The sequence below is a fragment of the Impatiens glandulifera genome, chromosome 5, assembly GCF_907164915.1.
Source record: "Impatiens glandulifera chromosome 5, dImpGla2.1, whole genome shotgun sequence".
In the NCBI taxonomy this organism is placed as follows: domain Eukaryota; kingdom Viridiplantae; phylum Streptophyta; class Magnoliopsida; order Ericales; family Balsaminaceae; genus Impatiens; species Impatiens glandulifera.
Window position 1 is genome coordinate 45,605,715 of NC_061866.1, and position 13,211 is coordinate 45,618,925.

The 13,211-nt window shown below is 32.9% G+C and overlaps 3 protein-coding genes across 5 annotated transcripts; 1 reads left to right on the forward strand and 2 right to left on the reverse strand.

Moving 5' to 3' along the window:
- Positions 1–744: 744 nt before the first annotated feature.
- Positions 745–2,048, reverse strand: LOC124938710 (peroxidase P7-like). Its single transcript, XM_047479205.1, has 3 exons — positions 1,794–2,048; positions 1,526–1,717; positions 745–1,446 (listed from the first exon to the last, which is right to left on the reverse strand). Exons 1-3 carry the CDS (start codon positions 2,007–2,009, stop codon positions 895–897), a joined length of 960 nt encoding a protein of 319 aa, XP_047335161.1. The 5' UTR covers positions 2,010–2,048; the 3' UTR covers positions 745–894.
- Positions 2,049–5,231: 3,183 nt separating this feature from the next.
- Positions 5,232–10,585, reverse strand: LOC124938050 (sec1 family domain-containing protein MIP3). 2 transcript variants are annotated; one of them, XM_047478417.1, is made up of 8 exons: positions 10,461–10,585; positions 9,878–10,013; positions 9,397–9,540; positions 8,520–8,669; positions 7,688–8,188; positions 5,882–7,390; positions 5,730–5,798; positions 5,232–5,533 (listed from the first exon to the last, which is right to left on the reverse strand). In XM_047478417.1, the coding sequence occupies exons 2-8, from the start codon at positions 9,923–9,925 to the stop codon at positions 5,405–5,407; spliced, it is 2,550 nt and encodes an 849-aa protein (XP_047334373.1). In that variant the 5' UTR covers positions 9,926–10,013; positions 10,461–10,585; the 3' UTR covers positions 5,232–5,404. The 2 variants fall into 2 exon arrangements, with proteins under 2 accessions (XP_047334373.1, XP_047334374.1); XM_047478418.1 differs by lacking the exons at positions 9,878–10,013; positions 10,461–10,585 and having other exon boundaries at positions 7,688–8,198; positions 9,397–9,532.
- A 339-nt stretch (positions 10,586–10,924) lies between these two features.
- Positions 10,925–13,071, forward strand: LOC124940161 (plant cysteine oxidase 5-like). Of its 2 annotated transcripts, none has more exons than XM_047480645.1 (4): positions 10,925–11,266; positions 12,093–12,238; positions 12,334–12,676; positions 12,774–13,071. In XM_047480645.1, the coding sequence occupies exons 1-4, from the start codon at positions 11,167–11,169 to the stop codon at positions 12,887–12,889; spliced, it is 705 nt and encodes a 234-aa protein (XP_047336601.1). In that variant the 5' UTR covers positions 10,925–11,166; the 3' UTR covers positions 12,890–13,071. The 2 variants fall into 2 exon arrangements, with proteins under 2 accessions (XP_047336601.1, XP_047336600.1); XM_047480644.1 differs by having other exon boundaries at positions 10,926–11,266; positions 12,771–13,071.
- Positions 13,072–13,211: the final 140 nt, after the last annotated feature.

The following is a 13,211-nucleotide window of genomic DNA, read 5'->3' on the forward strand; positions in this document are numbered from 1 at the left end:
ACACTCTCACATAAGTCACATGTCTTGTCTTGGTGGGCCTTTGCAATTTGGCTGTTACTATATTGAGCCCACGGGTATAGAGACAACCCCATAATAATTCATGATGCTATTGTTTATTAGCATTTTATTATTATTATTAAAATATATATAAATTAATAGTTGTTTTTTTAATATACATAAATAATGCCTTATATTTAACATTGAACAAAAAAAAAATTAACAAGCCTGTCTATATATTAATTTCAAATACAATCTTTTTAAATTAAGAAGGAATCATTACAATAACTTACCTAAATGCATCTCTTTATAAGTTAATATTAATAATTAATTATCTCTTCTCCAAATTAAGTTATTCTTCTTCTTATGACAATTCCATATACAATCTAAGAAAAATATTTGTCAATTAGCTCTCAGATTTTTAATAAAATATGATTTAAAAACAAGTTTGAATTAAATTTTAAAATTTTACAATTTTAAATAAAGATAACGACTTAAATTGTTATAACTTCATACACTAAATATAATTTTACAATTTTAAATTTATTAAGATTTATACTATTTACAAATAAATTTTTATTTATAAATTTAAAAACAAGTTATTACATATATATATTTATGTAATTAGTTTTATAACTATTATTTCATTTTAATGTAATATATTTTTTAAATTAATTAATTATATATATTAATGTTATATTCTTTTAAATAAACTCAAATTTATTGAGAAAACAATTTATTTGACACACAAGAAACATTGAAACTGGAAGGATAAAAAACTTACAAAATCTAGAAGTAATTACCATAAAAGCCTTCAAGGTATAGATTAATTAAACCTAAACCACCCCCCACAAAATTAAACCATATTAATAACACACACTTATAGTTATCGATTAATCAATTAATGACCCTACAATTCTTCCTGATCTCTCCATTAGTTCCTGTAAGAGGGCTTATATTCCCCATTCTCACCATTGCACCCGCAAAGTCTATAAAAAACAGAAGCTGGTTCACACTATAGAGCCGGACCAGGGCGTCCTGTGAGCCACCGTTGAACAATTCTTGGTCCGAATGGAGCAAACCACGTTGAGTGACCAAGTTTTGGTAATAGTCGTTTCCGAATCGCTGTGGTGACTGGATGTCGAGAGGAGCCAGATTTGAGTTGCCCCCGTTTACGGGACAAGTGGATTGACGTAGGGTGGCGAAGTTCGGGTTGATGTTGGTGTCGTTGTATATACGCGGCCTGAAAGTGAAACATTGGGCTAGTCCTATGGTGTGGCTACCCGAGAGAGCCGTCATGTCGCGGGGAGAAAGTCCTTTATTTGAAAACGAGGTTATGAGTGATGACAAGTTGGCAAAAGGGGAAGGAAGATCGGTGTTGGCCGTGTTAAGGCTAGCTGTTCTAGCGTCTCTACGACCTAATGGAACCACCCATGTAGGACCTCCCAACTATAGACCAAAGAAAACAATATAATAATCATGTGCTGTGCATAATCTTGTAATGTATATTAACTACTAGTTAACTCACCAAAACAGTTCCTGCACGGGCTGCTAGCGCGAGGATATCAGCGCAAGAAACTGTTCCGTTACAAGCTGCTTCTACCCGAGTCTTAATGGTGTCGATGACTTCGAATCCCCTGACCGAGTTCTGGTTGGGGAGGGCGTTTTTCTCTCCGGTGAAAGTTGGAGTGTCATCAAGAAGTATTGACCCGTCACAACCCTGTACATATATATAACTAATTAGAAACAACATTCTATGTACATGTATGTGTATTAATGTATGTATGTGTAGTTACATTGACGAAGCAGTCGTGGAAGAAGAGGCGGAGGATGGAGGCGCCGAGGCGGGGCTCTCGTTGAACAGCTTCTCTCATGGCATTGAAGACAATGGTTTGGAGATTGGGGCAAGATTGTAAATAGAATGTGGCACGAAGTTGGGCGTTCACGTTACTTATATTGGAGCTAGCCAAAAGGGAGAGGATAATGAAAACTAGGGTTAATATTTTGGCCATGATGCTTTTCTTTTCTTTCTTCTTTTGTATTATTGAAGAGAATTTATAAGCTTTTGGCTTTTGCATGTATTCTTAGTCTTTATTTATAGAGATCAAATGGTTAGGTGCATGACACACTCCAAAGAGAGAAATACAAACTAATAATAATATATATTGAAAATGCAAAAAGGAGTATAATTAATTAATTAATTTAATTAATAGATAAACATGATTAAAGAAGTTAATTAGATTTGACATGGGAACTACTAGATGTGAGTGTGTGATTTGTCAAAGAAAACTGCCAAGACGCGGTGGCCGGAGAATGGGGACACTTATAAATCTAATAATAATATATATCCATTTGTACATTGGCTCCCACTTTTTTGATATATTTTTTTTCATTTTAATTTTGTATAAATAAAATGGATTAGACTACGTTTGTCTTGTAACGGGTGGTGTTCACACGGCACGGTAACGTTTGTCCCGTGATGTCAATGTAAACGGGTTGATTTGTAAGTTGACTGGTTATCTCGAAATATAGAACATTACAAAAATTTTGTTTTTTGTGATATACTTTTTTTTTTATTCAAATTTATTTTCTCTGTGATTATATAAAGATCTACATTTATTACCTTTTTAATTGAGAGTGTTTATTTTTTTTAAGATTTTTATTCAAATAAGTATAACCGAATCAAAGAAATTGCATTGGATTTTGAACATGACCCTAGAAAGAATGATATTCAAAGTGATCAATGATTTCTTGATCAATATGATAAAGATTAATTAAATAAAGACAATATTTTTAGCCCTTAAAAAAAGGAAATCAAGTGATACACAATTGTCAATAGAGTAAAGAAAGAGTGATACAATATGATGCCCAAATCATAATAAAACATTTGTATTAATTAGTAGTATTGACCGAGTCTAATAATAAATAAATAAATTAATATAGAAAGCAAAAAGGTATACATCCATGATCCAGCCAAAACTTGGACTTTCTTCATCACATGATTGCCATTTTTTTAGCTTGCTTTATCTTTTTTATTCATCTAAATATGATATTGACCTTTGCAAATTGCAATAATTTTTTAAATGAATGCATTTTTTTTATTATTATTTTTGGAGTTTTCGTGTGAATTTGTATGACAATTAGCTGTCTATTGAAACAAGATTAAACATTTTAAATTAAGATTTGACCGTTTTCTATGAATACCAATTGTTTTGTATTATTCTTATGATTATCTTAAATCATCATAAAACCTTATGATAAATATCATCTATATATGTTGAGTTAAGTAGATGTTGGAATTTGATTTGATGGATGAATTAGTAAGTGGGTTATATATATCATTACGATGGATGTCAATGTTACAATAGTTACATTTTATTAACTTTGAAAAGAAAATAAACTTAAAAGTCAAATATCTATAAATGTCCCCCAAATAATTAAACTTATCTATTCATTATTAAATAGTTTAACCAATAAAAGAGGCGTGGAATGCTTTGACTATCTTATCACAAACTAACAAGTATGTCTGCTCCATTATTAATTATTAATGTAAAAATATTTATAGTAATTAATAATTATGACTTTAATTGTCACAACTTACAACTACTATTTCATATTTGTTTGTCATAAAAACAAATTATAATGATTTATGTGTTTAGTGACCCTACAGTCACGGGCTCAAACTCTTATAGGGCGTTGAATTAATTATTACTAATATTATTATTCAACTTTCCTATTTTTCACACTTTATGTTTACTTTGTTGGACTCTTTTTTGTCATTCTAGATGTTTCAATTCTTATTAAATTTATTAATATATATATATAATATTATTTTATTTAAATTAATATTTAGATGAGATATTAGAGAAAAAAATTAAAATAAATTTATAATGTTTTTGTTTGTTTGTTATTTCATATCCAAATTTAGTTGTTTTTATTTTTTTTATAAAATATTAACAAAATTAAAAAAAAAAATGATTGAGAGAAGAAATTTAGGAGAGAAAATGAGAATGGAATGATTTGTCACCACATCACTTATTGAAAAAATGATAAAGTATGAAAGGGGAGTGAAAAGAGAAAAAATTGTTATTTTTTCAACGAATCAGATTGTGCCACGTCATTTCCTCTCCCAAATTACCGCCTCAATCACTTCTCAATAAAAATGACTCAATAGTTATTTGAAGTTTATATTTATGTCGTTTTTTTTCTTCAAATGAACTCGAATTTTAAATTGTGTCACTTAAATATCATTATTTTAGTCATTTTGAAAGACAAGACAAGACGTACATTGTTATTCTAACTTAATTTTTTTCATTTTTTTTTAATTAGTTTGTCACGTTTATAATTTTTTTTTTTTGATATATACATATGTTTTGAGATCTATGTATTCAATATTTTGAATAAGATTTGAGTGACTAAAAAAAGTGTGATTTAAGAAAAGATTAGATAGATTTATTATTTATTTTTTATACAATTTCGAAACGACATAACGATGTGTACGATTTACCAATTTGAGCGTATTTTATTAAATATACAAGTTTTAAATTATCGAATCCAATTTGAATATCTTAAAAAAATGTATAATATGTGAAAATATTTTAAAAAATTAAAAAATAAGAGATTTATAATTTCTTAGTTTAAATATAATAAATCAATTAAAAAATACTATAATAAATGAGAAGATGGAAGAAAATTCGAAAAAATCTCAAATAATTCAAATTGTTATATGAAAAAAAAAAATAAAAAAAAAATAAAAAATAAATAAAAAAATCCAAGTCCATATAATAAAACGCTCCAAAGTCAACTGGGTCAAATAAAATGGAAGTGCATAGAAGAAAACAATATCATATAAATAATTTTAAAATAAAATTATAGAGAATAATATTTTCATATAAATAATTTTAAAATGACAGAGAATCTAATATCGAAATCTTGTGGCCCTCATAGGTTGTGTACATTATTGAGTTATTGTAGAGAACTGATTTTTTTTTTTTTCATTTTAATTTAGATTGAATGATGAACTTCTCTAGAAAAATATATAGGTTAAAAATGTATGAATTTAGAAGAAAGCTTATAATTCGAAAAAGAATAGCCTTTATGATATTCTAACACTATTTATTTTTCTTTAATTTATGTACAAAACATAAAATCACAAAACTTCAAGTGATAATATTGAGATATTCAAACAAGCAGATTTTTTTCCCAATTATAGTACTAAGGGTTATTAAAATAAATAGAAAAAAGCAAGATAAATACAGATAATTGTAATCCAAAGAACATAGGGGAAACAAACAAAGGCTTACTACTATTCTCCTCCTAAAGTCTAAAACCTTACTATTCAGTATTTCATGTTAATTCTTTCCATCTGTAAATTTAAAACAAAACAAAAAGTAGAATATATGTAGATTCAAAGGTAGCTGGAGTCACCCAAAAGTAGATCATACATGTCATTAGGATTCAGAAGTGTTGTTCCTCCCAGGATCAATTCTATGTCAGGTCTGCCACTCGCGGCTAATGCCTCCTGAGCTTCCCGCGCCTGTCAATGTCATTTATTCAATCGTAAATCATGTTTGACACTTAGTTTCGAAACACAATAGGACCCCGTTTCCATATACTAAAACATTTGGGTAATTCTAATATTATACTAAACACTCATGGTCAACTATATTTTGAATAAGGAATGAATGGCAGTAGAAAAGAAGGAGACCACAAAGTGGTTGGTGATGGCTTACCTCAACACCATTGATGCCACCAATGAAGAAAACCAATATGATATTCTGGTCGGCTAGACTTGGTTTCGCCTGTGAGGTAGAAGAAATTCAGCAATTCACTTATTAAAATAAAGCAAATATTATTTTTTTTTGAACAATGGAAGAAATTGGACCTGCACAAGACCGAATCTTCCAAAACCACTCTTAAAGAGTCTACCCACAGTTGAAGAATGATACTCTAAACCAGGAACATCTTGCTTTCCCAGAATCCTAATCAGAAGTCTATATAAAAGTCCTTTGCTCGAGTAAGGATCATTGTTAAAGCTACCATCCAAATCCAATGCACCTTCCTTTGCTAGAAAATTCCACTTCTTTAATTTCGATAACTTATGGAAGACTTTGAAAAGGTTATCTACTCTATCACGTAACTCTAACTTCAACTGCATGTTTCCATATGACTGATCTTCATTTTCAGACTGATCAGCATCGTCATCGCCCCAGCTCTCCCACTGGTCATCATCAACGTCATCGTTTTTCAATTGGCTCTTAGACTCTTCCTTCTTGCTTAGATTTTCTATAAGATCTTTTGTTATGCTGTCGAGCAACTTCATCTTCAGTTCTCCTGGGTTTTCAAGAATAGCATCCACAACTGCTTCCTTCAAGAAGTGCTCCTCCTGCCAAGAAAACGGGCTGCCAGACCCAGACGTTGGGAAATTCTGACCAGCCAATATGTATCCCGAAACTGTAAGCAGCAAAGCATCTTTCAGAGAAAGGAGCCTTTGTGATGATCCCGATAAAGCAACACTCTTATTGACAAGATCACTAATTTGAGCAGCAAGGTTCTGACTAGTATCTCCTCCTGCGCTCGCATTCAACGTTCTCTCAGCACTATTAAATGCATCCCATTTCGTACAAAACAACTCATCCAAGGCATGAAGTGCGGCGGCAGTTAGATGGATAATTCCTTTGTTTCTCATCCACGAATCCTGGGTTCTAGCGAGTGCTTTTACCATGGATTGCAAATCAGACTTTGTTGCAGTGCCTGGACGGATTCTTATGTTTAAGTTAATGTTTTCCTGACGTAGGGTTTCTTGAAGCCACTTTCTTACTAACATAAGCCCATCTTTTGTGCCTCTGTCCAATAAGGCTTCCAGGTATGGCGTTCCACGAAAACCTTCATTTGATACAAAGGCTCCATTGAGTATCTCAGTTTCAGTATGAACTGGTTTCTCAACACTTAGCCTGGCATTGAGATTAAGCAACTGTTCAGACGGAGAATCCAAACCATTCGCGTTCCATCCATATAGAAACGATTCAATGTTTTCGATTAGCCGATGATTCTTTGACACAGAATCTGCTTCACTGAGAAATTTTGTAAGTGGTATCTGAACATCAAGAGGAGCACGTTGCACATTGACAGGACCAGATTTGAGTTGACTTTGTGAGCCTTTGACCGAGGCATTATCTGTTCGATCCCTACGAGGCAAAGCTGTGAAGACTCGATCCACAAGTGAATCCCCATGAGAGCATGGGGTCAGAAGATCAAGAGTACGATCAATGATTAATAATCCTGCTGATCGTTTGCGTCGTCCTACATCATATAGACTCGACATGTCTGTAATTAGCTTGCCAACAGTCTTGGAGAAATCACCAAGGGAGTATATTTCCAATTTTAGATCCATCTGCATGTCTCATACCAGTTAGGGTTCATAAGGTGAATAAATAAACTGTACTGATCAGTGATCGTGAACTCTATGCAAGAATGGAAATGTGAGCATGCAAATAATTTCATAATGAAGCCGCTTATTTTGAAAAGCAAAGACAGGAGCATGACCCATCCCTTCCCTGTTCGCAGTGAGGAACAAACAATTCGGTTCAACAAATATATTAATCTGAAGATATTTTAAGCAGTAATAAATCAAATATACGTCATGCTAGAATATAGAAATATGTTCAACTTAGGAGAAAGTTGGCAGTACCTTTGCTGCAAGATAATAAAGAAAATGTGCAGTTTGAGTAGCACCAGGAGGAATATCTTCACCATCGTGTGGCAAACCATTACTTATTGCAGGTAAACCGGGACTAAGAGAATTTTCATTCCTATTAGATAGGGATGCTTCAGAAAGCAATCCTTCAGAGGGTAAGACAAATACTCTGGGTGAAAGAGGGCACAAGACCAATGGGAAATGATGCACAAAGACAATTAATTTCCGTTTTATATTTTCTGAATAGTCTGCTGGATCATGATATAATTTTTTTCCATGCGAGCTTGCTCCAGATGGAGATGAAATGTCTTCATCACTCAATTGTGACCATCCTTCATCTTCAGACATATTTGCTTTGGACTTTCTGTCACCAGATTGTGTAGTTTTGAACTCAGATCTTCCAACAAACTCCTCATAATCTTGAATGAGCAGAGTTTCATATTCATGAAAAGCATCAGGTCCCAGAGGTGAATCCGGGTAAGCTGAGTGAGCTGTCTGCAATTTACTGAGAGCAATAAGACTTTTAACACAACTTTCCAAACTAGCTAGTAAGGACGTAGAGAGATTGTTAATATTAGATGCTTCCAAATAAATTATATTCATGCATGATGCAACTCACAGATGAATAAGCATCTTAACACAATATAATCAGATTAAACAAGATAGTTACACATGTCTATTCCAGAAAGAAACTTAACAGGCATTTGAAACCATTTGCCATGTCAGATGGTCAATATGAGCCAACTAGGAGTAAACTGTGTGATTTTGATCCCTTCTGCCAAGTTTTATGACCAAATCAAGTTTTATTCCTTTCAACAAATTGTACCTCAGAGATGGAAGTGAATATAATGCATTGGCAAGCATTTTGATGTCTTCCCAAGCAGCGCAAGACATATCTGTGTGCATCACTTAGAAGTCGTGAAGTGAAAACTACAACTTTCTGTGAAATACCTGAACCGGAGTTCCAGTCAATCACCTAAAAGAAAAGGCATTACAAGACTGTCAGCGCGAGTTGTTTGAACCAAGTAGTAAGCACATAAACTACTATCACGTAATTTAATCTACACAACCTTCTCATTCAAGTTATATATCAATATAAAAAACACAGGCTACACAGAAAAATGTTCTTGTCGATTGAACAAGGTAGACAAAAACCTTTTTTAATACTTTTCTTCCTATTTTTTATGAGGGGATTGTAAGTGTTGTCTTCAAAATCTAATGCAACATTTTCTAAAGTTTTCCATTTTTGGAGAGCATTGCAATAACCTTCTCTTTCTAAAAGTTAATAATTTTCATTCTTTATACTCCATAACAGTTTGATAGAAACTTTTGAGTGCATCTTGTATGTGGACTCATACAAATCCACCCTCTATTTTTCCTCTCCAAGTTTCCAATGGAAAAATTTTGCATGTAATTCGAATGAAATAAAAATTGGAGTATAACTAAGTCTGCTCCATTTGCTGCTCTGATTTCTCCCACCTTCTTCTCTTCCTTATTATCGTCTACCAAGAAGCACCAATGGACATATTGATAATCACTTAGTTGATATCTTTAACGGATATCTAAATTAAATGAAACATGCAATATGTGTATATATCATATCATATGATGATCTGATTATGAAAAAAAGAAGGATTCTAGAGATGGTAACATTAGAACTAATTTATCAATTACTTAGAGAGGATATCCAAAGTCATTCTCACCACATCCAGGGGAGACAAGTTCTCCAGGCTACAAACAGCATGTGCTCCAAGCTCCAGAAAAAGAGAGTAGGCCCCAATAAACTGAAAACTTTCAGTACAACCTGCATCTAAGTAGACAACAGCCCCATGGATATCCTCTGATTTCTGAACACAACAAACGGAGAATCTTTACAAGTGGTATCATTACGTAATCATGTAACATAAATGCAACTGAAAAAAGCAGAGTACACAAAGTAACCAGAGAAGAGTTCAAAGTTCAGTAAGGATATAGCTGTCAAGACATCCAATCTACTGCTTTGATCACTAACTTAACAGGTTCTTTTTAATTTTTGTCACATCTAGACATGCGTCTACTATTCTAAGGTGCAAACATGTATTCTTTATGCAAATGGAATCCACTGTATGCACTATTCTCACAATACCATTTCAGTAATTGATTGTCATTATTATTAAGCAGTTCCTATAATGAAAAAGTGCTTACTTCTATAATTGAATCAAGAGAAGACTTGATTACATCCACTGAAGCCATCCTCCAGCAACTGCCTGTCTCTTCAGGATGTTGTACCAGTTTTAGTCGCTCGTGAAACAGAGAAGATAAAGATTTGAAATTGAGGAATCTACAATTGAAAATGATTCAAAATATCAAACTCCATAACCAAGAGCAGTTCTACCTTTTTCAAATCATGAACTAGACAATTAGTGCCAGAGAAGTAAAAAACAATATAGAATCAACACCAATGCAGATAGTAGATCAAACAACTTACATTACAGAGTACTATTAATCATGAAAAGTCACATCCAAAGCTCATAGTAGAAAGAGATTTAGTATGTGATTTTCATCTTCAAAATATAAACACGCAGACGGAAATTCAGTTGAATTTTCAAGCATAACATTATCAACCTAGAACATCAAATTAGAAGGATACAGGGAAAGAGTAATCTACAGCAAATGTATCTAGACAACTTCTTCTCCTAGGAATTTCACCTTCAAAATTACTCAAATGACCTATCATTTTGAGAATTGAGCTTCTGATCTAGATATAGAATAACAAAGAAATCCATACCTATAATAATTATTCTTCGATCGCTTCGCCTGAGATTATTGCCCTAGTTTTAGCAGCTATACTGTAGCGATCATCAGAAAGATTGGAAGTTTTCGTCTCACCGGAGAAGACTCGACAGACGATCTTACTTTAGAGAAAATATATAAATATATCCCTTATCTTTTACAATATTTTATTATATACTCTTAATATTTATTTCAATTTGAAAATACACACAAACTTATAAAGATTAAACAAACCACTCCTAAATTTGATATCTTGAGTCTTCAGGGGAATCTCATAATAATAACTTCAGCTTTTCAAATCTGTGTGCTGTTAGCTTCGTCTTCGTCTTTTCAAAGGTACTGTACCGCTCAACTACCCTTATCTCGTCTCAATGACATTTTCATTCAACATTCAACAATGATACTAGTTTCTTTGAGATTTGGTTAATTGGATCAAAAGTTCATCTAATTTGATGTTCTTAATTTCTGTTTTATTATCAGGGGGATAAGCAGACGAATCTAGTTGTGAATCAAAGGATTGATTTTGTTTGGATTGCGGATTTAGCACACATTCGAGCGTTTCTTATTCGTAGTGAATCACTTGATCTTGGTTTAGTTATTGAAGGGTCTTCTGTAACCAGGAAGGCCCTTCTTTTCTTAATTTGGTATCTAAGCAGCGTCTTCCTCAGGATCATTAGATAATTTTTTTATAGTTTCTGATTATGCCGGCTATACAGAAGCTTTATAATGCTTGTAAGGTCTCACTTTCTCAAGATGGACCTGTTTCAGAGGAAGGTCTTGTAAAGATTCGTGGCCTTTTAGGTACTAAGATTCTCTTTCATGTCTCTATCAAGTTCCCTGTCTTGTTGTTTTATATGAAATTGCAGCATGGATTTGAATTTCTGTTTATAGTTAAAGTCATGTTAACAATTGTAAGCTGGTTATGCCATTGTTAGAGAGTATTAATCTGTCAATGCCGTAGAATTTAGGACTTGAGTTTGCAAGCAATCTGATATGAATACGAGACTAGGGTTCCGAAGGATACATTATAGTATTAGCTATCTATTGGTTGTGATTATCCTGTTATATATAGGAGACCTATTTTGTTGGATTTTTTGAAACCTAGAGTTTGAACTCTATCACAATCCTTGTTTCCTTTTTACTTGATTTGGACATATCCAGAGTTTAATGTCATTGAACACCATGTTTGGAAACATGAATAGCATCAGCCTTCATATATTTCCATGGAACTGATACAGAATTCCAGGTAGGAAATGAAGCAGTTATTTTTCCTTGAACAATAAAAATCGAAATATTGTTTGAAAATAAGTAGCTGATTCTCCTTATTTAGGCATTCGCTAATAAATTTGGGTGTAATGATGTATACTTGCAAGAGGCTTCGGTTGGTGTCTTCAAGTTTATTCAATAGGATGAGCAAGATGTTTAATGTTTATATTCTAATCTATTTCTTTACCAAATTGGATTCATAAACCAATGAACTAGGTATACGTAAAGCTGACCAATATTTTATTTTGTGAATCAAATTGACTGAAAGGCTTAGAACATAGACGAATACTGCTACACAGGGGAATGCATATATGATTGGTGGGTTTAGGGTTTGATCTTCAATTAGATGATTTTATTGCAGATAAAATCAAGCCATCTGATGTTGGTCTGGAGCAAGAAGCCCAATTGGTGCGAACATGGACTGACCCTACGAATGGTCGAAATGGGACTCATAGGTCAACTCCACCTATTAAATATTTGCGCTTAAGTGAATGTGAAAGCTTCACTGTGAGTTTAGTTCTTTCCCATGGCCTCTTTTTGTATGCATGAAATCTGATCAACAGATTTATGAGATTACTTGTTATCTATCTATCTTCTTACAGATGGGAATATTCTGCATGCCACCTTCCTCTATAATACCCCTTCATAACCATCCCAACATGACAGTTCTGAGCAAGCTTCTATTTGGTACCTTACACGTAACATCTTACGATTGGATAAGTACACTAGACTCTTCTCAAGACATAAAAAGTAGACCTGCGAAACTTGTTAAAGATTGTGACATGATAGCACCTTGTGGGACTACTGTCCTTTATCCCACAAGTGGAGGCAACATACATTGTTTCAGAGCGGTGACTCCATGTGCAATCTTTGACATTCTATCCCCTCCTTACTCGTCTGAGGATGGACGACATTGTACTTACTTTCGTAGTTCTCAGGCTCCAGGTAAATTTAATAGTATCGATTTTGTAGATTCCCATTAATTAAGACATTATAAGTAGGTTTGTTTACTTATTCTTGTCGTTTTCTTTTCACATAGAAGGTTTTCTTCAATTGGACGGTGTGGCCTCTGAAGTGAGTTGGTTAGAAGAATTCCAACCTCCTGAGGATTTCGTGATACATGGTGGGGTGTACAAAGGCCGTGTTATAAAACCTTAATATATATATTTCTGTTTGGAGGTGGTATGAGAATGATTTGTTGCTTGGTGATTGGATTATTGATTGATAGATAGCATTGAATACTAGAGTGGACTCCGAAAATTGCACTATTGAATCTTAATTATTGATAGAGTTGTTTATTAACCTATTTTTGTTTATTGAAATCATTTTGGAAAAAATTAGATTTCTCATTTAGATGTGTATTAATTCATTAGAAATAATATTTATTTCCAATTGTGGCATATTAAAAGGGCATAGGGTTGACCTAGTTTGCAATTTTTGTATTTAAAAAAATGATAAACTGTTATATGCAATCTATTGA

What these genes read in the sequence shown, in the direction of transcription:
- LOC124938710 (XM_047479205.1), bottom strand. Translation starts at nt 2,009, where the DNA reads ATGGCCAAAATATTAACCCTAGTTTTCATTATCCTCTCCCTTTTGGCT. An exon ending in TCCACGACTGCTTCGTCAAT is followed by an intron (nt 1,718 to 1,793) that starts GTAACTACACAT and finishes ATATATGTACAG; the next exon opens with GGTTGTGACGGGTCAATACT. An exon ending in CCCGTGCAGGAACTGTTTTG is followed by an intron (nt 1,447 to 1,525) that starts GTGAGTTAACTA and finishes TTTGGTCTATAG; the next exon opens with TTGGGAGGTCCTACATGGGT.
- LOC124938050 (XM_047478417.1), bottom strand. Translation starts at nt 9,925, where the DNA reads ATGGCTTCAGTGGATGTAATCAAGTCTTCTCTTGATTCAATTATAGAA. An exon ending in CTCTTGATTCAATTATAGAA is followed by an intron (nt 9,541 to 9,877) that starts GTAAGCACTTTT and finishes TGTTGTGTTCAG; the next exon opens with AAATCAGAGGATATCCATGG. An exon ending in GTGGCATCAATGGTGTTGAG is followed by an intron (nt 5,534 to 5,729) that starts GTAAGCCATCAC and finishes TGACATTGACAG; the next exon opens with GCGCGGGAAGCTCAGGAGGC.
- LOC124940161 (XM_047480644.1), top strand. Translation starts at nt 11,167, where the DNA reads ATGCCGGCTATACAGAAGCTTTATAATGCTTGTAAGGTCTCACTTTCT. An exon ending in AAAGATTCGTGGCCTTTTAG is followed by an intron (nt 11,267 to 12,092) that starts GTACTAAGATTC and finishes ATTTTATTGCAG; the next exon opens with ATAAAATCAAGCCATCTGAT. An exon ending in GTGAATGTGAAAGCTTCACT is followed by an intron (nt 12,239 to 12,333) that starts GTGAGTTTAGTT and finishes ATCTTCTTACAG; the next exon opens with ATGGGAATATTCTGCATGCC.